The sequence below is a fragment of the Vanellus vanellus genome (genome assembly GCF_965231255.1).
Source record: "Vanellus vanellus genome assembly, chromosome: 11".
Lineage (NCBI taxonomy): Eukaryota > Metazoa > Chordata > Aves > Charadriiformes > Charadriidae > Vanellus > Vanellus vanellus.
The window spans coordinates 7,605,429-7,630,576 of record NC_138916.1 but is presented as its reverse complement, the minus strand read 5'-3'; the positions used below and the strand labels follow the sequence as shown (position 1 = coordinate 7,630,576).

Genomic DNA, 25,148 nt, shown 5'->3' with positions numbered 1-25,148 from the left:
TGGTGCTTTAGAAGCTCTTTCACTCAATATCTTTTTTTTTTTTTTTCTTGAAGGAATGTCAGAGGATTACAGATGGAAAATGCAAAGCAAAGTCTGTTTTTTTTTTCTAAGTAATACAGAATAAGGAAACATGGCCTGAATGAAGTTGCCTGTGCCATGTAAATGCTTTGAAGTTTTGTAATGGCAGAAGCTAGGTCTTCAGAAATTAAAAGATCCCGAATAAGTTTGTCACTCAGTAGAAGTAAGACAAAAAAAGGAACAACAAAAAAAGTGGAAGGTAGAGGAACACCATCTATATCTTCAGCATCCTCCTCTATTATTTCATTTTTTAACAATGTTCCCCCTGTCAAAATTACCTGTCCCATGTGTGGGCAAATGGTGCCAAGATATGGAATAAATGAGCACATGGATGAAACGTGTCGCAGAAACCATGGTGAGATTGGCGTTATTGATTCAACACTCAACTCTTTTAGGAATGAGAGTCCCCCAGCTGCAAATGCAAACAATAATTCCAGCTCATACTTTTCAAAAAAACTCTTAAATTTAGAAACAAGCCCTTCCAAAAGCACTTTATTGAAAACAGAAGGGAGTGCAGCACAACAGATTAGCCCTTATTTTAGCAATAATAGTTCAGTCTGTAGTGTTAACAATGAACCACAGGCTCAAACAGTTAAAATAGTCTCTTTGGGAAGCTTGTCATCTAAACTGTCCAGAAGACGTACCCAGGGAGGAAAACAGATCGTGTATAAAGAGATCAACTCTTCACCTCCAGCTGTTCACAGTATGTGCAAAAGTGCTGCAGCACAAGATGGTGATGAGATTTATGCTGGGCATAGTTCTCAGAAAGAAAATCAGCTTGCTCAGAGAGAGCACCAGGAACAAAATTTTTCAAAGAAGGAACCTGAATTTCAAGAAGAAACAAACAAATGTAACGGAGAAGACCTTGTGGATATTGTTCAGGTACCATTACCAGCTGATAACATTAATGGCAAAAGGTTGCCAGTTGGTACAAGGAGCACCAAACCAGAAAGCAGATCTGAAGGTGTGATACTTAGTCCTGATAAATTTGAAACACATCTAGCCATTTATACTTCAGCAGAGCTGACCAATAGTTTGGAAGTCAAGACTCAGCCTCACACTCAGGTTATTCCTTCTTCCAAGCCAGAAGTGAACTGTGGTACACAAAATTGCTTTAGCAAGGGTGATGTACAGGTACTTCCTGTGGAAGTTCATGAAGACTTTAAGGATGAGATTAATCATACTTTGTCAGAAACTGTGGAAAAGGTGGAATTTCAAAATTCCACTGGGGACATTTTAGACAAAATAAATGAGATTAGCTCTGTGCCCAGCTCTCCTGGTCACCCATATTACCTCCAGAATTTTTTAGTGGTGCTGCGAGCAGTCTTGGAGAACGAAGATGATGTCAGACTCTTTGATGAGCAAGATAAGAACGTTATAACCAAGTTCTGCAAATTATCAGGTATCTTTCTTTTTTTTTCCTAATATATTTTCACATTACCTCTTGTAGAGAGAACTGATACGTAGTTTTATGTGAAGGGTACTATAACAATGGGCGGTTCAACTTGATAAATTCCTTAGGGGAAGAAGCTCCTTTCTCTCAGGAGATGTATCCCTCAGTGGCTTCTTGCAGGTAAACTTTCCTAATGATGCTTTAATGGAAGGTAATGATAAATAGTGGAGACTTGTAAGAAATAAGGAGAGAATGATTATGTATATTTCTGGTTTTTTTGGCATACTTTTTTTTTACTGTTTTAATACTAGTTTTTAGAATCTTAAGTCAAGTTGCTGCTGCATTTAAACACATTTCCAAGGAAGGAAACTCGTAGCACAGAAAGGTAGTATCAGTTAACACCAAGATTTTGGTGATTAATATGTATGGGAATTCTATAAATCGGGGTTATGAAGAGGCTCATGCTGGATACATAGAGCTTGGGAAAAAAAATACTGCTGAAATGGTATTTGTACGCTTTGAGTCAGCACATTTACAGATGACTTGTACTTGGTATGAAACGATAGTTATCCCTAGGATTATTATCCAGTGTTTAGAATGATAGTTACTAATTAACAGTCATTTTCTTGTAGGTTGCTTAGTACATTTAATTCATTCATTTCAGTAGGAGCCAGAATGTTGGAGATTTAACCCCTCCATATTTAGACAAGATTCAAACCAGACATGTTGCCCGATACAAGTTTTACAGTAAAAGCATGGCAGAAATGATGTAAGTTAAAACTAACCATGCAAATTTTAATGTATGTTTATAACTTGTCTTAAATTGTAATTAAGAGTAGTTTTATGAGCACTTGAGTTTCAGACTTGGAGCATCAAAATGGAAGTAAGCTTATAACTTCCACAAGAAAATTTGTATCTCAGAGTATTAGAGGCATAACCATTTATATTGTTTTAAACTACTATGGTAATATACAGCTGCCTGTCAAATTATGTTTAGATATATGATTAAATGAGCTCATGCATCTGAGCTGAACATACGAAAGTGACAGTTGCCTACATAGCTTCTGGTAAAAATAAATAAATAAAAAAAAAATCAGATGCAGGCTGCATTTATTAGTGCATCGTGTTCATTGAATTTGGCTTAACTTAGCAGGCTGTAAAGTTTATCACATGAAAGAATAGTATTTCCTTGTATAAAATTGTTGTGTTTTGGTTTTTTTCCTGTCTGTAGACTACTTTTTTTTTTTTTTTTTTTGCACTAGTGTACAACAGTCTTTAGATTGTTTCCCCATTGCAAAGTGGAAGAAAACTATTCTAGCTGTTCAGAGCACTTAGTCCTTTAGTGTTTGTTTCTATAAAGTTCCAAATGGTATTGTGGATTGACACCGCAGGACATTAGAAAGGAGAATATCAAGGCCATAACTTGTGGTTAGCAATTATGTAAAATTTTTCCAAGGCCAAAAGTAGGTTTTTCAGTAAGTGTTTTTCTAATAACTTGTATAGATGTGGAGAATAATAGAATAAGGTTAGTTTAGTGTGTATGACATCACAAGGTTTTTAATGCAGGATACTGAGTGACAAAAATGGAAACGTGCTGACTTGAGCTTTTTGGGAAGAAATATAGCCCTGATAAGTAGGTCACAGTCTCAGTTCCTTAAAAAATTGAGTCAGTGCATATCTTTTTCTCTAGGAAACAGTTCAACTGTGGTGGAGCAATCTCAGAAACATCTTTTTTTGACTTAAAATCTTCTTCCAAAGTTTAGCAACTGGAAAGGACTGTATATGAACATTCTTCATTTGCCCTAGTGGAAAAGTCAGCTGAGCTGACTCAACCCAGCTTAAGAGATGGTTGCTAAAAGGGTGAAGAAACTCCAGAGGAGGAAGTAGGGCTCTAAACTTACATAGGTATTTCTGCAGTGGTTACCCAGTCACAGTTAAGCTCTTACAGATTATATTGTTACAAATACAATTATGCAGTAACACCAAACATTTTAAAAAAATTAAATAATACTACTAACATAAGTTATGAGAACATTGTAAATAAGATGAGATCATAACATTGGACTGTACTTGTCAGGGAGCAGCAAGAGCAGACTACTCCGTATGGGAAGCTGAGCCAGGAGACAAAGGGGACAGCAGGGCAGGCAGGGGCCACATTCTCTCCTCACCTGCAAGGGGCACAAGCCCATCTTGCCCAAAGAAGAAGAGCAGAGTGGATTCAGTGCCAGTACTGGGGTCAGCCATGCTCCAACAGTGGCAGATCTTCAGGCAAGACCATAGTGACAAGGCAGGTGCAAGGTGAAGCCAAGTCAGCAAGGTGCCTGGCTGGGTACTGGTATGCCACAGCAGAGCTTAGGCAAGAGTGCAGGCTAACAGCCTGAGCTTAAGTACAGCTCTCGAGAGAATGGGGGGAGGCCCTGACAAAGCCTCACACAGCTGTCCCCAGCAGCCTGAGCCCAGCCTGTGCAGCTGCACTGTATCAGAGCTGACCTTGAACACAAGCAGCCAGACCTGTGGGGGCTGGCGTGGGGTTGCAGAGCTTATTGGTGCACTCCAGGTTGTAAGAATATTACAGTAGTAAACTTTTTCCACCAAAATGTGTATACAGTGCCATCTTGGAGCTTGAAAATGCCTTGTTTATGTTGTCATAGTTAAAATGGGCATATATAAAAAAAGAATAGAGTATAAGCAACACAACTCTTTGTTATTGGCCCTCTGAGGCAAGCAGTAGATGCATATCATATACATCCAAAGAAGATCTAGGAATAAACTTAGTTAGGTCATTAGTAGGTGCAGGCTTTGGCTACTTTGATAAACGCTAAAAGATGTTCAGGATACAGCTTCCTGATTTCCATGCTCCCTTCTCTGGATGAGTACAACACCAATCAGTGATAGCGACTTGTTCTGTTAAAATAAAGGAAGTGCTTGTTTCTCTTTCAGTAGTGTGATTTCAGTATTTCCCTCTCACAGGAGTTCAGGATACAGAAAGAATTACTGCAAAATGGTGCTGATAAATCCATGTCTGCACTGACTGCTAGAGTCACAAATAAAACAAGCTCTCTTTGCAGGGTGGGAAAAACGCAATGTTTCAGCTATGAGAAGTGATCGGATAGCATTAAGTGAATAGATAATGAATTCTGCACAAGTGGCAGATGGATGTCTTTAGTGTCAAGAAATCTTAGACAGAATACTTGAAAAGTTCAGGTAGATGGGTTATCTGTTCCACAAGTAATCTGCAGTGCAATGTCAGGCTTTGTGCTCAAGATGAGATCTGTCTGAACTTAGGTGTAATATTTAAAAAATATTTTTTGTGTTCTCCATGTTTAATTTCACCACGTGTAGCATACGGAAAAATTTAAATCCAAGCCCGCAGTTCTAGTCACATGGTTTAATACACTTTGTGAAATCCTCCTTCCAACTTTTATATAACAGAAAAACTGTATCTGAGGAACATTGATTTATAGTTACCAGTGGAACTGAGGTACAGAAAACTGAATAAGAAAAAATAATGTAATTTTCTTCTGTTGGGTTTCAATGAATCATAGAGGGTGAACTTATTCTAAGATCTACTGCATCTTTTTGCTGATAATATTTAAACTTAGAGCAAATTTTTTATTTCAGTGATAACACCTGGAACTGTTAAGAACTACAAAAGAAAAAAAAATCTCTCAAACCTTCAAAGGTAATATGTGCTGCAGAACAGGATGCTTAAGAAGCAACTGATTGCTTGTGCAATACCTTTTTATTCTATTTGTCATTCAAATCCTTTAGAAAGTAGTCCTCACATGCCTTTGCTGGATTACAACCCTAGTTTGGTCAGTTTCCACGGTCTGGAGAAAGGAAGTTCAGTGTTAGTCAGCCTTTTTCCTTTTTCCAGAGTTGTAAGAACTGGAGACAGTCTTCACAGAAGTTATAACCCCACAGAAAAAACGACAAGCTTATGCATGTGTAGTTCTCTCAGTGAATTGATCCTGGAAACATTCTATTCAAAAAAAGGCTGAAAAATTCTTTTTAAGGACAGGAGAATAGTTAAACAAGCATGTACAAGTTTTCTGCCATTTCTTAAATATATCTAGGTCTAGTAGTGTTTTCATTGTATGTTTTTATTAATGATAGTTTCAGTTAAGCAGCAGCAGTCAGGGGTAAAAAGATTAGAAGTTAATGAGGTATGAATTAAGTATTCAAAAGGGTGCTGAATGTAGTAACAATAGCTAGACTATTTTCAGTTAAGATTTAATAGGCTATTTTGTTGAATTTCAGCATTGTTAGTATTTTAAAAGTATTTTTCAAAGGTACTTTAAGACAGCACTTCCCATATAGAAATCAAATGGATAGTTTTTTTCCCTTTTTTTCAGTAGATATATTAGTAAAATTAAGCTTATCTTTGAAAAATAAGAATCTGAAGACTACGCAGAGAGGTATTCTATGATTATGAAATCATTCTGTGAGACTACAGCTTCTTTTGTTCCCCAACATCAAATAGTTGGTTATTGAATGAGTGTTAAGGAAAGCAAAAAGATTTATCATCACAATATTCAGAGTTTGAAAAATGAAGTTGTCTTTTCCTAGACAACAAATTATTTCTTAAAGAGTAAGCATGTCCAAAACTCATTTTAGCTATTTTCATTACCTAGAAAATACATTGTAATAATTTTCTACCAACAAAACTTAAAGATTCTAATGAGCAATAATTACTTGGAAAGGTAAGTTCTATTATTTTACCAAGTCTGAACATGGGCAGATTTAAAAGGTGTTTTAGAGGATATCTGCATCAAAGTAATTTTTCTACGTAAGGTAGTGCTTATGCATAGTACTATGTTTTAGAATTTAATTTTTTTTTCCTTCCCTGCTTGAAATAAAATTTGCAGTTGGTGGGCAGAAGTTATATGTGAGACTTTTTCAACGCAAGCTGAACTGGTTAAAGGTGAACAAAATAGAGTATGGAGAGATAAGTATGGATTTGTCACCAATAATTGAAGAGCTGGCTGAAGCCAGATTTCTGCAAACAGGTATGGCCAGCATTAATAAATGTTAAAGATACTATAAATGAAATCTGCAGTTGTGTCATGTTAGAATTTAATGCATTACATGTTTGTCTGTGCCTTGAGAAGAGAATTAAAGGAGCAGAGTAAAGGTTTCAGGTAGATGAGTTGTGTTACATGAATTATAAAAGCAGTTAGTGCAAATTAGGTAATAGGGAGAGCTAAATAAATGTCAGGGCTATAGGTGCTACAATAGGCCTTACTTACCCTCACCAGCCTCATCTCAACTCAGCCTCTGGCACGTTGCTCCAGCAGCTCTTCTTAATATCCTTCTGTACTGCCCTGAGCTGTCTTGAAGGCACCTTGTCCCTGGCCTTGTCCACCCCTGGCTGGCTGGACTTCCAGCCAGCCCTGTGAGTGTTTGGTTCCAGTCTTGTCTGGGACCATGTACTGTGGATGGATCTCGGACGTAAATTGTAGTCTTGTCTCTAGCCTTATGGCCGGCTTGTCTCTTAGATTGACCCTGGACCTTATTCATCGTCATGCCTTTTCTGGGTCTTCCAGTGGCATCTGTGATCGGGACTTTTGCTCTGTTCTGTTCATTTACAGTGGGACTGCACTAGGGTTGGTGAGGATACTGCCAGTGCTGTGGTCGCTCTTGACTCCTGGTTCATTCCCCCTTGTTGAGCAGCTCTGCTCTTGCAGCACTTTTTGGTTTTTTGCATTGGGCAAATTTTATCCATCATTATGGCAAGTTTTTTCTGAACAGCATTTTTCTTTGTAACTCAGCAGAATTTCTTTATGTTTGCTTTTGTTTTGAAGTTGCAAAGGGATTTTTTTCTGATTATTCCATTCTTTCAAACTAGACCTGTGAAGAGAATTAATTTCAAGCTGAACCAGCTAGCATGTTTGAAGAATCTAAATCATTAGATTATTCCTAGGTTAGATGAATGTACTGTACTTTGAGCTGTTACATGAATATACTATACTTTGAGCTGTTGCTTTTGTGTATAAGTATAGTGCATAATGAATATATGTGGATCATTTTACTTTCAGAATCTGAACTGGAAGACCTGTGTGAAGGGTTGGATTTACTTTCAGCCCCTGAGCTAAAAACATTGGCAAAGATCTTTCACTTGCCAAATCCAAATGGTCAGAAACAGCAACTTGTGGATGATTTTCTGAGGTTGGCAAAACAACGCTCGGTCTTCAGCAGGAGTCAGGCTGGTATTGGGACAGTGATTTTGAAAAGGTAAGTGTTTGTAGTTAAATTCTGCAGGTGAATGTAAGTTACGCTTCAAAGGACTCGATCTAGATGCCTTTTGAGGAGAGCAATGCACTTAGTAAATTTATGCATAAAAAGGGCAGCATTAAATTTTGATTCACAATGGGTCGAACAGAAAGGTAAATATTACACTTTTTTGAAACTATGTCATGCTTTTTAGCTGTGGGCATGATTATCTGTCTCCGAAGTTACTCAGTTATACAGACACACATTTCTGAATTATTTAAAGCAAAGTCAATGCAGAAAAACATCTAGGAAGACATAGGGAAAGTCATTGCCAATTAAACCAACTATCTGATGTTTGTTTGCTGGGTGAGTTCTTTTAGTAGAATAAGAGGGGAGCAATAATCCATTTTTTGTGATTGACTTTGTACTTTACCGTAGAACCTCCTTTTTGGCAATATTTTTAAAGGGAAAAAATTGTTTACTTGACAAAGTGTTCTTTTTTTCCTGAGAATTTTTTCACTGTGGCTATCACAGCTGCATATATCAGATGCCCTTGACTTCCAGGTCTTCTGGGGTCCAGATTCAGGTTTAAGGTGTCATTCTGAGTGATGACAGCATTAATGTTCTGGGTGTTTAGGGCTGGATCTGTAGCTAGAACACCCACAAAAAGTCTAGGAATATGAACTAAAGTAATAGCCAGGGTACTGGTGCTAGAGTACAAGTCAGTTCTGGAGTTTATAAACTTTCTTACACAGTTACTTCTGTTAGCAGCCAACACCCAAAAGTAAATGTTAGAATAATAATGCATATAAACAAAGGTTGCATGTCTAGCACTTAGCTGGTGTAGTAGGCTGGAGAACTAGGGTCTGAACTCAGTAATTGTGGAATCCTTTCTGTACAAAATCCAAGTGGGGTGGAAAGCTGACAGATACCAATAGGTACTGTATTTGCTTCAGTAACATAATTTGTCTTTCCTGTGGTATTCTTTTTCAAATGAGAGAGATACAAAGCTTTGCCAAGTTTTGCATAGCTATGTTTGTTGGACAGATATTCCCCCCCCCCCCGAAATCTATCATGTGATTCTCCACAAAATTCCTTGTATTAAAATGGGCCTAATATTGAAAGAACTTGAAAGTCATCCCTCCATGAAAAAATACTATTAAGTGAGTCAGTAAGGTCTGCTTTCCTTATGCCAAAAGAGAGGCCTAATGCTAGCTTAGTATGAAAATACTTGTATCACCTGAGATTGCGTTTTTTCTCTTTGATACTAGCTATTTACACTACATGACCGTGCATGATGCATAATTTATATAAATATCTCTAACAGAAACAAAATTGTTTTCACAATGTTGGCTTAAACTATACAAAGGAAGGCTAGAAAAAAAATGTTCAGGAAATGGAAAGGGACCTGGGAAAATGAGTTACATTCCAAAAAAGTCCTTGGTGCTGGCCTACTCCCTACTCCAAGAAAAGAGGCTGATAGCTATGTGCTCGGCCACATCGACTCTGGGAATGTTGTTTACAGCTTTGTAATGTTGATTACCCTTTGCTGTTGTTGACAGCCAAAATACTAGTTACCCTGTGAAATCAGAGAAAATCCTGTTCTAAATCTGTGCTGTCCTGTGGAAACAGAAATTTTGTATGAAAAGGCTGGATGAAGATGTGCTAATGGAGATACCCTAAAACAAGAGATCTCAAATTGTGGTCTGTAAACATTGCTCTAACAGCAAACCACATCTTGTTACTTGTTGGTACTGCCTGGCATAGTAACAGGAGTGGCTGCACCCAAAGGGCAGTTAGTTCCAGATCTATTCAGCTTGAAGTTTGGCCCTTAAATGTTTTCTTAGTTAATGCATTTCTTTGGCTTTTCACTGGAGATTACATGCGCTATATAGTTTCTCAAGCTGCTTCTTTCAAAGAAAATCAAGTTTACACATTAATTGGCTTGAAAACAAACTTATTCTCATACTTCATTCAGTATATTTGAATTTTTATAAGTGATGGGAAAAAACATTTGTTATAATCATTTTATTTGTCCTTTCAGGGTGAAGGACCTGGCTGGAAAATCTGTGAGGGTCTGTAAAGGCCCTCGGGCTGTCTTTTCTCGAATTCTGCTGCTATTTTCACTGTCTGAGTCAATGGAGGATGAAGAAGCTGGTAGTGCTGGTCAAAGCCAACTCTCCACAGTCCTTATGGTAAACATGGGGCGTATGGTATTCCCCAGTTACACTGTAAACAGGAAAACACGGGTCTTCCAGGACAGAGAAGATCTTATCAGGTAGGGGGAGCTTTGGCAGTTTGGAAATCTGTTTATTTCTAGAAAAGCTTTACTGCAGTACTTGTGTAGGCAAATAAGAATTCATCATTTAGAACTCCAGATGTAAATAGGTAGAAGTGCACTTTCGCAATGATTATAAATGTGTTTTTGTGTCCAGGTAGGGCTTGTAATTCACAGTGGCTTGCATTTTGAACTAAAATAGCATATTTATTTGCTTCATGATCATCCGGTGATGAAAGTTGTTTCTTCATTTGCTGTGACGATTATTAGAATGGACTCCGAACAAACCAAAAAATATGTTCTCTAGTTTTTAAGTAATGTTAAGTAATGTACCTGCTAGTGTAAACTGTGCTGATCCTACAAGATTAAGAAAAAAGCTGGCTGCATGGTTCAATGTCGTTGGAGACTGGAAGGGAGTTTTTAAAAGGTATTGTATGGATGAATTGATTTCTTTTAACTATAAACGTTTTTTAAGCCTGGTACAGTTATGATGATATTTTCCCTTAGGTATGCAACTGCTGCTCATCTGTCAAATGATATAGCCACTGCAATGGTAAATGGGAACTGGGAAGAAGCTAATCAGCTATATATGTGTGCTAAGGAAACCTGGAAAGAACTGAAAAATCACCCCTCTTTGAGGTAGTGAACTGGAAACTAGCCTAGTGTTCATACTAAACTATTAATTGTATTATCTTACTTTTGGTACTTTTCCTTTTGAGAGAGGCTTGTGGACGGGTGATATTATTTAAGCCTGGTAAATTTAGATGCTTTAATGTTCCTGAAAGCTTTGAACTTCCTGGTTGTTTGTTTAGCTTTTAAGTGATTATTTGAAAAGGCCTTGTTACAAAATCTTGGGAACGAATTGGTAGGCGTGGATAAAGCAGTAACATATTTCTGTTCTGTCTGTCAGTGCAGGAGAACAAGAGCCTTATTTTTCCCTTGTCATAGTTTGTTTTTATGACTTTAGACAAATAGCAATAAGCAGAATTTAAAGTTCACTGTGAACAGAAGAATGTCGCCGACACTATGGGAAAACATACTGGGTTATTCATCTCTTCAGACTTCCAAGTGGGTGTTATTCAGGAAACGTTAATAAAGATCTGGGAACTGAAATAGCGTTTTTGAAGCGTCTTTCATCAGTTTTTCTTTCAATTATTTTGTTTTCTGGGTTAATGATACACATTTTCATGGCAGCTGATTTAAAAAAATATTCACAGAGGGTCATTTGGAGGTCTATTCCATTACATACTGAAGAAAGTGGAAAAACCTATTTTGATTTCAAGAAGACATTCAAAAGACATTCAAAAGTGTCTTGAAGCATAGAAGTGCCTACCCAAAAGGTAGTAGTTAGTCTTCTTTTATGGCAGGAAATGCCTGTTCTAGCCTTTTTGTTTTGTTCAGCTGTGTTTCTAAAGTTAACCTTCTGACTTACTAGAACAAGTTGGCAGTAACAAAACACGATGTAATAAATTACTGTTTTGTATCTGATGCAAAACTTACTAACTAATAATTCCACTACTGTTGAAACCAAACTATGCTGTGCAAGTGCAACTTGCAGCTGCTACCTCAGCAAAACTGTTTTCTTACCTTTGGGTTCTTGAATTTGCAGCTGGAATACTCAGTTCAGTTCAGTTTTGATATCCAAGGCATTTAATTTTTGTAAATGTGTTAGGTATAACTATTCTTAGTAAGAGAATTTTAAGAATTTCAATTGCTATCATTAAATTGATCTGAGCTGCTCTTATCTTTCAGCTATCACAGAGTTTTACCTGAGTATCTGCGACATTTCACCGTTGGCTGGGTGTATACAAGAATCCTTTCTCAAGGTGTTGAAATTTTGCAGAGACTTCACATGTATAAGGTAAAGTGTTGAACAGGAGTACATGTTTAATGTAGCATTGTACATCAATTTACATTTCTGATGTGGCTGGAAAATGGTGATAATGTTCACTAGGACTTGCTACAGTTCTCTTAACAGGTTACTTTTAAGGAAAAAGAGCCTTTTTTTCTTGCTGCTTTAGAAAGTTTTAAATTGTTTTGATTTCTCCTTGGGCTTTGGAGATTAACCATATGTAATATACCATAAGACTTGCTGAGACATTGTTGTTTCATTATTTAGAGGTATCTGTGTTTCACTAGACGTGGTTATTGCTTTTAAATAAGAAAATCCTGGAAGAAAAGTCTTCTATGAAATCCCTGCATTTTCACCTTAGGAGCTAACATCTCTAAAGGCCTCTGACTTAGATGTTAAAGCAAACCAGATTATTCTGAAAAAGACTTTGCCTCTGCAAAAAGGCAACAAATATTCAGGTCTTTTTCATATACATTAAGGAATACATAAAGGACAAAAATATTGTCTTTTTGACAGCTAATCTTTTAAGTTTACATAAAAATATCTCTATTCTAGAGTTTTTAAGATTTACCCATGTACCTGAATGCATTGGGTGCTGGAGTAAAAACAGGGTTTGAATTATGCAGAGACAAAGTTTTATAGTACCCAGTAATTAGAAGGGAAAGTGACAAGCTAATTATAGAATGAAACTTCAACTTGTTTTTTTAACACAATTACTAAAGATAAAATCCTGTTGCTATAGGAAGCGGTGTGGGAGCTACAGACTCTTCTGTCTCAGGATGTGTATTGTACTGACAGCAGAGGGCGATGGTGGGATCGACTAGCTCTGAATTTACATCAGCACTTGAAAAACACTAAGAAGGTATCTTCACAACTCCATTCTGTAAAGCTGCAAACACTGCAGTCATTGTCTGAAAACATTTTGAAAAAATATTTCATGTGAGAAGAACAGTGGGGTAGGGTCTCCTAAGTTAGTGGTAGGAATCCCAAGGTCAGGCAACCAGTTTCTCCCAAGAAACTGAATATTGAGTGTACCCTCATCCTTGGTCAGCCTGCTTTTTTCTGTTGCATAGAAGAACACTGTTTGGCATGAAGGATGGATTGTATGGAGTTATCAGGCAGCAGCTTCTTTGCTATTCTGCCTTATAAATTTGCCTAACTTGTGAGAAGCAGTGACATTTGTTCCAGTAAACACTTCTGCTTCTGAACCTGAGTCATGATGAGGCCATATCTGGAATGAAAAAACCAAGCATGATCGGAAGGAGTTTTTTACTGTTTTCAAACAAAGAAATTAAGGGAATTAAGTCCTTGGCTAACTGTTGCCAGTGAGGAGAAGTTTGTCTTCTATACCTGGACCAGTTTTGGTGTGGGGTTTCTATTGTAAGGGATCAAGCAGTAGACAACCCCATTTCTAATCTGTTACTTGTACACAGCTCTGGCAGGGTTATCAGTCTTTAACAACAAATTTAAACTATTTCCATGGACCTACAGGACAAACCATAACTGACCACCCTTAGACTAGTAAAGAATAACATTAATTATTTTAGATAGCAGGTATTACAGGCTATGTTCATCTTGGTCCGTTTAATTCTCTTAGGAAGGCAGAGGAGGGGGATAGAGGTTTTGAGGTAATTTTAGCTTTTGCTGAAACTTTTGCCTCTTCCCTTCCAGTAGGACACACACACCCGTAGGGTGTTTGTATAAGCAAAACACATTGTTTGTGCAGTGGGTAACCTTGCCAGTCTCGAGGCTGAATGATGCAGTGCAGGCTTTTAGAAACACTGTGTACGTGGTGAGCGGTCTTTCAGTTTCCCTAAGTGATTAGCTGGCATGTAGCCGAATGAGAGAAAAATAACCATATGGGAATGGCAAGGATTGTGTGCAAGGATTATTGTAAATCTCTGTAGAACTTTGTGGCACCTCTGGATAGATTTCTCCAGCAGAATATAAAGGAAACCAGAGAAAATTGCAAGCTGCAGTACAGGTTGTGCCTTTGAATTCCTTGTGAGCCAGCACCAGCCTTTCAGAGACTTTCTTTTCAAGAGCCACAAGGTGTAGAAGCCACTGTCACTCATTTTAGGGCTCAGTTGCAGTTCAGTGAATTTTCTGTGCAAGGAACAGCAGGTCTGCTGCTGGTCTGTGGATTTACAAATACAGGAGATTATATCCATTTTTCCTGTCTGTTACATACAAAGGAGAAATATTGTCGATGATTGAAAATGAAACCCTGTAGGACTGTTTAGGTCACAGTGAAGTATGGGCAGACCTAAAATCAACTTTTAAGTAAAAGAAAAAGAAGACCAGTCTAATTAAACAGACCTAAGATGCCTGACTAATTTGGCAATGAAAAATAGAGGTGAAAAGTTAAGATTTAAGTCCAAGAACAGTAGCAGTTGCAGAGTTACTCAAAATAAGCAGAGAATTACTTTTTTTTTTCCCTAGGTGTTGGTTGCTTGCCTCACTCAGGCTATTGAGAATTGGGATTAAAATCCTTTTATTTTGTGTTGCGTTTTAATTCCTTAATTAAGTCTGTTAAAGGGAAATAATATCATAGGCTATCTAGCATCTGCTGTTGTCTCTTCTGCGTCTCATACCCCCATATCAAGCTTTTCCCAGATTTGGAATCAGATGTTGTACAAAGGAAGGGTTAGTCTCAGTTTCTTATTTATAAATTAGGACAAAGGGCCTTCCTCAAGTCACAGAAAGAGAATATGTCAGAACCATGATTTGAATTAATTTTTGGAGTCCACATTTAACCCTGGATGTGCTTCAGTGCAGTAGTGCATTGGTCTAAGATTTGATCTGTATGTACCTTCTTGCACCACTGATCTGGTCCTTCTGTTTCCGTGTTACATGCTGTTAAGAAACTGGCTTAAAAATACTAAACTGATTTACCTTAGAACCAACTCTTTTTTTCTGGTCACTTGTGTAGAATTTACACTTCCTTAATGTTATATTGATCAGTAAAAAATGAAGAGTAATTTCTTTTTACTGCACTAGTGCAAATTTGAATCCAGAAGCCTACTAGTGCAAAATATTACTTACTAGTTAGGACTTCAGTACATAAGTAAGAAAGGTGGCCCTGTCTTATATGCTGGTTTTTACATTCATATTTTTGTGTTCCTTAAATCAAGTGGTCTCTTGGGCTTAGTAAGAACAGACAGATGTGTGTAGGTCTTCCTAAATTCTTGCTTGTTCCCTTGCTCTTTGCTAGGCCATTGACTGCATTAGAAAGGGGCTGGCAGACCCATTTGTACGTACTGGGCATCGTCTCTCTCTCTACCAGCGGGCCCTACGAATCAGAGACTCGCCAAGCTGCAAGCAGTTCAGGTGCCTGTTTCAAGATCTGCCAGTCATAACTGTGGAGGATGTGACACATGTAAGTGAAGTGGCTGGTGGTTTCTGAGAAATAACAACTCATGAGGTCTTTTTTCTTCTGACAAGAAAAAATTATCTGGGAGACCGTTGTGTGCTGTGCACCAGCCTCTGACTTATTTGTGCTGCAGGAAAATGAATACAAATGTGTTTCTCAAACAAAAGCCTCTTGTAAACAGATATTTCTACTTACTTAATAAATGGTCAGCTTCTTAGCTGAAGTTAGTCAGCTGTATACTGATTTAATTTGCATTGCTCTACTGAATGTGTATTACGAATTTGCTCAGCTATGAACTCCACTAATTTACCAGCAGTACTCTCAGAACCTTTCTGTCTGAAGACTGATCAAATCAGTGCATTGCCTCTGGTGTCTTCAGGCCAAGCATTTTGTGTGTAAGAAAAGGTAATAGTAACCTTAGAGTGTTGTCAGCATTAGATTAATAGCTCTAAAAATGCAAGTTTTTTTAGTAATATTTGGGAGTTATGTGCTCTAAATATGCACTATGCAAATACACAATATGATGCACTTGCATCATACTGGAATGGATTTTTTTTTAACTCATTCTTTCACTGCTGTTGCAAAGATAATTGCATCTGGGCAAAGTTGGAGCAGAGTCTCGCTTTCTCTTGGCTTGTCACTGCGTATCTCCTTACAGCCCTTCTTTTTCTCAGTACAGAATCGGTCTCCTTAGTCATTGGTGTTCTTTCTTCCTGGTCCTGCATATAGAAACACTACATTCCCATCTGCCCTGCATTTTTCATAGGCTTTTTTTTCTGAAAATTTTGCCAGTTTATAAAAGATAAACAGAACATTTTCAAAGGAATGGCAGGTTATTTTTTTTTTAGTTGATTTTTGGAAACAAGTCTAGTTCTGATTTTAAGAAAACTGAAAAGGAAGAATGCGTGTTTTAGGAGAGATTCAATTGCCTAGGCTAAAGCTTGTTAAACGTAATGCTGGAAAGTAACTAGTTCTTTTAATATATTCAGGTTACAATCAAAGGAAAGATGTGTCCTCAGACGGGAATGGGAAAATCTGTATTTCTAATGGAGGATATTGGTGAAGAAGGAGGTGAAAACTTCCATGTATCCACAGTCATGTGCTCGGTTGAGGAGCTGGCGTTAACTCATTACAGGCAGAATGGTTTTGATCAGGGTAACTAATTTTTTTTCTTCGTACAGTAAAATACCTGTGGAAGTAAAGAACCAATTTACTAAGCTGTTTAGTTAATAGACCAGTTTTAGCTGATTTCATTAGACCAGATTTTAGTCTGACTCTGTTTCCTTCCCAAACGGCTCTAATATGTAATTTCCTTACCAAAATGCTCTAATATGTATTTTTCACCTGATCTGCTTCATGGCCATTAATTATTTGCTGCCTTCATACACCTAAAATGGTTTTGAAATGTGTTGGGAAAAACCCTAACACTTCTTCTTTATCTCCATAGAAAATCACTTATTTTGCCTTTCTAATCAGTAAACAGCTATTTTATTTCTTAGGGGTAAAATGCTAGCAGCATCATTTTAGGGCGTGTCTAAGGAAAGGTAGACTTCCACTGATTTTTGGTAACTTAAGCTGATGCTGTAAATGAGGGCCAGTACCGTGGCAGTAGAAAGTAAGAGCAAATTGTGGAAGTAATAAACTACATTTACAACCTGATGCTGTAATGTTAGTATATACTGACTTCAGCTCTGCGTAAACCTGAACTCAGCATGTTTCTGGTTTGAGTCGTGGTGATGTAGTACCTCTTCAGGTGAGATATCTGTAGAAATTGATGTTTCCATTTTTGTTAAATTTTGTCCTTCAGGTATTCACGGGGAAGGCTCAACATTTATGACGCTGTATGGTATTCTAATGTGGGACATCATTTTCATGGATGACATACCCGACGTTTTCAGAAATTCCTATCAGGTAGTTTTGAAAGGCTTTATTCAGTTAATTTCTTTACCCATTGCTGTAGACTCTGTAACTATGTTAAAATCTGAGTCGGGATTAGGTTAACATTTTATTCTGAGGGACTTTCCAGACAGATCTTGGTGTTTGGTTGGTTTTATTATTTGTTATATTGGGCCTGTTATAAAGGGCTCCTCAGTAACTAATTGCTCTGTAAGTCTGGATTGACTGTTAGATAAGGTGGGATTCATCTGGCTAAATGATTACGATGTCCTAGATCTGAACTCACTGGTCAAAATTTCCTTTATAGTCAGTGGAAGAATACTGCTATAGCAGAGGATTGTTCATCTCATTTGAAGATGATGCATGTGATTAGAAAAAAAAAAAAAGTCTGTTTCTTTTCAGTAGCCTTTAAAGGGAAGTCACATTTTTAAACTCAGGTTTGTTAACACGCCCACCTCCTGCACCCCAACACATTTATGCTTTTGGGATCATCCTTCCTTTTTGTCAGAGAAACAAACAACACTGCACCCACCAACTCCCTGCCACACCCTAAGATTAATGATCCCAGGTGAACTTGTGGCTTTTAGCTAAATGCTTTACATCATACAAATTACAGCTAGAAACAGTTTTAATAATTGCAATCAGAAAATTTGATCACTTAGTGACATTTGCTAAGAAAACCCTAAAAAGCCACCTCAAATGATGTAGAACTGAAAAAGGCCAGACAATTGTCGTCTTTCTTCCACCTTAACCCGTTGCTTCTTATTGGAGCCCTGGCTAAGAGGTAAACCAGCCAGTAATGTCCTCTTCCTTAGCTGGATTTATTTGTACTGTAAGAACTGATAGGTTTATAACAGTATGAAATACCTTAGGTAGAAATTTCTTCTTATCTTAGAGGTGAAATATGCAGGCTTTTCTTGTTTGTCCCGTCCCCCCCCCTACTTCTTTATTTGTCTTCACTGGTACGATGTAGAAATCCTTGCAGCTGAGTTGAAAACCACGTGGTGGTTTTGGAGATTGCTGTCTCCCTAATTAGTGATCACTACAAATATCTTTTTAATTGGTGACAAGAGATACATTCCCTCAAGGCCATCCTTAGATAAGCAAAGGATGTAAAAATCTAGAGAGTCAAACAGTACAATTATTTTATTAGGCCAATAGGACTAAACTCAAAACTATGAATACACGCGTCACTGTCTGTCCCACTAATCTGATGTTTAATCTGTTATTTTATTTTATGTTTACATGGATTATGAGTCTGTATACAGTCATGTCTTGAAATAATTTCTCAAGCCATGAGCACTTGAGTATACGTATCTATGTTCTCGGTCATACCCTTGGAGAGGCACTCAATGAAAAGAGGCAACTTCTTATTACAGAATAATGGCTATTCCTTGAAATGGCTTTTCCTACGTGTCTTGTGCTCATCTGACCAAGTAAATTTAGGGTTGAATACTGTTTGCAGAGAGAACTGAGATATGGTTGTCCTTCTTGCTTTGGCATTTTGAGGCGGGACATGAGCACTAGCAGGCTCATAGCCAGGACAGGAAGGGGACTGCTGTAGCTCCAAAGGCCATGCATGTACTGGTAAATGGAAGTCATACAAGCAACTCTTGGGGAATATCTGCTATTCTTGTAAGATGCCTTAATTGTATGAATGTCACGTGTTAAACGCAGCTAGCCTTTGTCAGTGCAAACTGCTATTTACTGTAGATTTCCTTTCTAAATACATTTCCTTTTATATAATCTTACATGCAGATGACACCTACGAAAAATCCAGGAAAAAAAAAAGCAACAAAAACCTCTTGTATGTTTAGCTGTTTATAACAAGCCCAGTATTTACAGCTCATTTGCAAATTTTTTTTTTTTTAGCTAGATTTTACTTAATAGTGCAGAGCAAAGCTATCACAAACCTCAGGCATGAACGAGAATGAGCTGAAAGCTTGCGTCTGAGTCTCAGTTGTTCCTAGGCTGTATTTTTGTGGGATTAGCCGTGGCAGCAATTTGTGTAAGACTGATATTTGCCTTTTTCTAAGTAAGTGCTCTGCATTTGATTTTGAAAAGCTACAATGGCACTCAGCTACTATGTGATAGCCTTTTTCAGCTCTGTTCAAAATTGACTAATTGCTGTGGTGACTTTATCCACTAATGTGTTCAGCACTATGCATAAGGCTCTCTGCTTTTAGGTGGCTTGTGTGATACTCCCCGGTTCATCGCTGCTTTGTTCTTCCCACCTCACACTGCTCACTGTAGCTGAGAGTCTTGGTACTGATCCCAGATCCTGACTAGAACATTACTGCTCGGCAAGTTAGGAGAGCAGGGAGCTCTTTCTTTGTTGTCTGTTAAAGGAAACCTTTGTCTAGAGGGCAAAACCCAACAGCGCACAGGCTAAGATGTGGCCAGCATTTGCTGCACTGGCATTGGGTGGTAAAATATATGCAAATCTGTTCCCATTTAACAGAGGTTTATGTGGTGGACACGTTCAAGTTAAATCAACGGAGTGTTTGAGTGAATTTGTAGTTGAGATGATAAAAAAAATATAAAGTAGGGCATTGTCACTCTTGGAATCGTTGCTTTGCTGGCAGCTCCTCAGGGGTGTATTTACCTTTTCATACAGACGTTCCCCCTGGATTTATACACTGACAGCTTCTATGAGAACAGGAGGGATGTCATTGAGGCCAGGCTCCAGCAGCTTCATACAGCTTCCTCAGAGACACTGGCAAAGTTGATTGCTGACATCTGGACCGCTCAGGAGGGAAAAGCAGCAGCACTAGTTAGCTGGGGGCGGTTTATTTCCCTCCAGCAAGTTCAGGTAAGTAACTGTTGTCCAGAATGGGCACACTGTTTGATTAGGCTTGCCGTTAAATCACACACAGCCGTAGCATGCTCTCAGTTTGTCCTGAGGAGCTGAGCCAAGACTGATGGTGAATGGTGGGAAGGAGGAATCAAGGGGACTTCAGCACTATTCTCCCTAATCCCAAGTACTGTTACTCGTCACTGATATGGTCACTTTTTCTGCAACAGTAGTCGGGCACACAGGAGAGAAGTTGCTGTAGATAACATCTACTTAATTATCTTGTTACATGTGACTAAACAAAAAGCTGAGATGGGCCATAGACTATTCTTGTGAGAGCTGGGAAATGGCTGTACAGGAAATAATAATAAAAAAAAGCCAACTATTAAAACTTCTCTTACAGAGCCTCGTTTCTTGCCTTGGAGGAATGTTTCTGAGTGGTGTTTTTAGGCGACTTTCCAAAGATCTCCGCCATTGCAGAGGGGGACTTCCTGACCTGGTTGTGTGGCGTACTCACACTAATCACTTTAAGGTATTTTTGGGAGGTCATGGAAATGCTCAGTGCTGAGCTGCTCTTACCCTGAGGTATAACACCTTCCCGTTGTCAGCCCATACAAAGTGTATTTTCCCATTGTGGTGGAGTTACATGTGCTGCTCATCTGCTCACCAGCTATGGCAAATAGTGGGTGGTTGGTTATCTGCTCTTTCATCGCATTAGCTTTTATGGGTGTAAAGAAAGAGCAAGCAGTGGCTAGGTATTGTTGTAGAATAAGTCTTCAATTAAAATTACTGTAAAGTAGCTGTTACCAATCAGTCATATATATTCTGACTGTTGTTAATAAGGGGTGCTAACGTCACCGCTTAGACCAAAAACTTGAATATATGAGACTACAACAACTATGTCCATGTCTCTGCTACAAAACCAGAGTAAACAGTCATGGCTCGTGTCTTGCATGGCAGTGGAATTGGTACTAGAACACTACTGGACATCTCTCAGCTGCTGGAGCAATTTGTTACATGCTTATAAAACACAGCTGAATAGCAGAAATTAGTTCTGTAGAACTTCTGAGGAAATTGCTGTCAGCCTCAGCTGGAACAGGAGAGGTTGTGGATGATCGATTTTTGAGTATGTGGTATCTTCATTCACCAGTGCCTCTGTCTTTTGGTGGGTATTTACTACATTAAATTTCATTCTTTTACAGTTAAACTTTGGAACATGGGCTAATAATTTAGCACCCACTGAGCCTTCCTTTGTGCCTAATCTGTATTATTTTTGTTGCAAATACTGGCCCTAAGCAAACATTTATATTAGCCTGTGGGAGCTAAGAATCTTTCAGTTCCTCCACAGACACGCTACTAATCATCCACATTTCTTTGCAGCTGGTGGAAGTGAAAGGTCCCAACGATCGCCTGTCCCACAAGCAGATCATCTGGCTGAGTGAGCTGAAGAAGCTGGGTGCGACAGTGGAAGTTTGTCATGTGCAAGCTGTTGGAGGCAAGAGTAAACGCCTCAGTTGACACTAGGAAGTCTCGATCACGTGGGTAACTTGGGTGTTTTAAAGTATCTGGCATGACACACACTACTGGCTGCTGCTTATTAAAAGTAGTTTCTAAAATTCTGGCTTCTTGGAACGTTACTGTAGTTATTTTGAGCACAAATAATTCTAAAAAATAGTTCGAGAAAACTGTCGGTATGATTTACTGTATGTCACTTTGCATTCAGAACAAAGCCTTTCTTGTCTCTGCACAATTCATAACTTACTTCTATGAAAGGTAATCTAGGGGCTTGGCCCGGTAAAGACGAACAGCTGCAGTCACACTGGAACCAACTGAGAACATCCTCTACAATAACAAATGTGGTGCATCAAGTCCTGATCATTTCCCTGCAGTCTGTGTAGCCCGAGTTCATTATGTTGTGCAAGTTTCCTTGCAAGGTGCAAGTTTAGCACCTTTCCATGACTGTCAGGACCACCGTGGTTCTCTGACTGTCCCCACTTTGTGTTACCTATTTCAATTTTTCACTTTAATATAAAAAAATACAGCTGGTCAATGACGGCATAGAGTAAGGCATAAAACTTTTTTTTTTAATGCTGTTTTAATGTGCTGCTGTCTGTGAAAGGATAATTTATTTGACAGCTCCTTCTGTTGTGAATACCTGTATTAGCAGTATAAAGGGGAAATATTTCTGGTAGTAGACAAGCGTTGTTCAGTGCCAAGATAGCTGCACTCATTTGCAGTATGTATGCCATTCATTGTAGTCAGTTTTGCCCCACATAAATTGATGTGTTTTCTCATTCAGAAATGTCAGTCGTCAATTGAAATGGAACCAAAAGGATGCATTCTCTTTTAAGACACCAAAACTCTGTGGGATTGTCTCAATTTTAAATTAACACACAGCCAACGTCTTTTCTCTGGAGTCTTCATTCTCATACTAAGATACCAGAAATTCTGCTTACCATACAGACAGCAGACATCGTTAGTAGAAGGTAGTGAGAAATTAAGGATGATTTGCACATCCTTTTTATTAATCTTTCTACAGCACAGTGTCTCTGCTTCTCTTGGAAAAAAACAATCACACACCCCACTATTTTTTTCATTAGAGGAAGAGAAAGAAAACCGCCTGAAGTTCGCTGTGGAAAGGTATGAACTTTTATTTAGTCTAATTTACTTCACATTCACAACTCAGCGTCAGGATTTTATAATCTTCCTGGCGCTGCTACTTTACGCAATAAATCATTATCAGGCACAAAGGTTTTAGTTTCAGTTGAAATAGTGAACTCTAAACCATCACAGCAACAGCATTAGAAACCTACTGCCTAGAGCAATTTGAGGTACAGATTTCTGTCTCTTACGTTAGAGGCAAATTTAGATTTTGTCCTTTGCTTAAATATATGTTAGAATTTTTTTGGTTTTAATGTCTTTCCATCTGAGAGTAAGCCAAAACCTTTGCCCCGCTTGCTACATTTTCTTCAAAAATACAAGGCAGTTAATATCAAAGTGGTATTGCAGGCAGGTGCACATCGAACACACGTGCAGGCCTGGCTATACATATACACACAAACACACACTTCTCAATGCATTTCTGGAATGAAAGAGATTTCTTTGATACATGGCAGTAAGTGGTGAATAAAGTTGTACTACCATGATCACTAAGTCTACGATACGCTCTACCTCACAGTAATTAATAACACTGGAGGTACACTTTAACCCTATCAACCGGCGTTCCATCTTTCCCTCCATGTGGTTTACAGTGTCGTACAAAAGTCATGATATAACAGCCAATAACAGCCAAAATAGTGCACGTTTTTCTAGAAACAGACATAAAAAGGTAAGATTCTTGATAGTTCTTCTACAACACCATAATGGCATTAACAGTATCTTGTTTTAAATGGTGAACAGAAATTAAAATTTGAAAATGTGTACATATAGATATATATACACACATATATATACACACTTGTATGTCAGTATTCTGTACAGAGAAGTTAAAAGATATATACTCGCACCCCAAAATTGCTTTTGAAAGTTATTAAAGATGTTCAGAGCAGTCCCTACTGACTATTGATAAGGCAACTGTGCAGAGGGAAGAGTATTTTAAAATTAACATTTAGTACCTGTCTTTAGAAAGTAAATTAAGAAAATGAAGATGGTCAAGAGGAAGAATCAACATCCAGAGGCAGGCACGTGTCCGCACAGAGACACAGCAGTCGCTCAAGCCCCCGGGCAGGCGAGGCCCCTGCCCTGCGCACACAGGGAGCAGAACCTTGTCAGCATTTTCCAGGCAAGGGGCCGGGCGCCTTCCTCCATGTCTCTGCTCCCTGTGCTTAGCGCCAGCTTGGCCTCCACCTGCCCGCTCCCCCTTCTGAGCTGTGTAAATGTTATTTTTAAGCCTGTTTGGCAAACAGATATTTAGACAGGTTTTGTTTATTATAAAGGCATATTATTTTTAACCCCCTCCCATGCTATATATATAAAATACAAAGACCATCTGCAGCATCTGTACACATCTTAGAGCTGAAATGTAAAAATGTCTGAAATCTCCTTATAAAAGACAATCCTGTTTAAATATAGTACCCATTTTTCCCCCAAAGGGTACTAGCCTAAACATTAATTTTATTTTTTTTTTTTATTCCACCAGCTGCCTGTGTGGAGTAATTTATTTACACATTTTTGGTACCTTTAAACCAAAAAAGCTATACTTTTAAGGGGAAAAATAAAAGAGACACCATAGTTTCAACTGTCATTTTAAAAAGAAAAAAATCGGTACCAAAAGACACTAAGCACACAGGTTGAGGTCTTTTATGTCAAGTATCAGGCCAGGGAAAGCAGTAAGCTAATTAAAAAAAAAAAAATCAAAAGCAAAGTAATACAAACATTTGAATAATGAACTGAACAAGGTAGATGACTGCTCCAGCAAGCTTGTAAATAAAGACAACTAGTTTGTGGACCATTTAACATGCTCAGACCATTTTGCAGCATAATTAGGCAATTGAGGTGAATACACGTTTTTTCCTCACAAACAGTTGACCAGAACCAATCTGGCATTGTGTCATGACACACACGCGTGTCTGCATGCAGACACACACACACACTCTCTCGGCTGCTTTGCATAAACCCAGATTTTGGGGGGTTTGGTTAATTAAAAAAGGAAGCCCCCCCTCCCTTAGCTCACATTCCCAATGAAACCACCCAAAATCCCCCAGCACAAGACCGGAGCACAGCCCCTGGCAGCAGCTCGGCTCAGGGCTTTTTCAGCCTGGGGAAAACGGGGTCCTTCGCTAGCACAGAGCCTGCACCTATAAGGCAACTCCGGATGCATATTCTCTAAAATAAGTACTTGAGCAATCTCAGCCATCCAAGAGGAGGCCGCTGCATTAAGCAGGGGGAGGCTGTTGGATTTAATTCCCTGCAGCAGTGCTTGTCCATTGCACTGTCCATAGGGACATGCATGTATGCAAAAAAAGGCAGCACCACCAAGCACTCTTCTTCCAGCCCCTGCTTACAGGTGACAACTGCGCTCGCACCCCTTGTGGACTCGGTCACGGGGAGCACGTCCTCCTTTCTGGAACCCAGTAGGGCTGAGGATGAATTCTGCCGAAAGCTGCTTCATCCTGCAACAGACTGAGGAGCGGATTGGCAGGGATCAGGATCCTTGCAGGGATACAATGCTGAGCATTTGAGGTGCTGATATACAAAAGTGAGGCTCTCATGAGACTTACTTACAAACAAGCTTAACCTCAAAGAGGAAAACCTGCTGCCTCTTGAGCTGGC

The 25,148-nt window shown here is 38.6% G+C and overlaps 1 protein-coding gene across 1 annotated transcript; it reads left to right on the top strand.

The window, feature by feature from the left end:
• The first annotated feature begins 91 nt into the window (after positions 1–91).
• Positions 92–21,574, top strand: FAN1 (FANCD2 and FANCI associated nuclease 1). The gene is made up of 13 exons (XM_082488731.1): positions 92–1,480; positions 6,340–6,480; positions 7,510–7,705; positions 9,729–9,962; positions 10,470–10,601; positions 11,715–11,823; positions 12,557–12,676; positions 15,029–15,193; positions 16,177–16,342; positions 16,995–17,098; positions 19,701–19,895; positions 20,281–20,409; positions 21,258–21,574. Exons 1-13 carry the CDS (start codon positions 181–183, stop codon positions 21,393–21,395), a joined length of 3,129 nt encoding a protein of 1,042 aa, XP_082344857.1. The 5' UTR covers positions 92–180; the 3' UTR covers positions 21,396–21,574.
• The last annotated feature ends 3,574 nt before the right edge of the window (positions 21,575–25,148 follow it).

Coding starts and splice junctions, on each gene's coding strand:
- FAN1 (XM_082488731.1), top strand. CDS start 181: ATGGCAGAAGCTAGGTCTTCAGAAATTAAAAGATCCCGAATAAGTTTG. Junction 1,481..6,339: donor CAAGTTCTGCAAATTATCAG/GTATCTTTCTTT, acceptor TAAAATTTGCAG/TTGGTGGGCAGAAGTTATAT. Junction 16,343..16,994: donor GCAGAATGGTTTTGATCAGG/GTAACTAATTTT, acceptor TTTGTCCTTCAG/GTATTCACGGGGAAGGCTCA.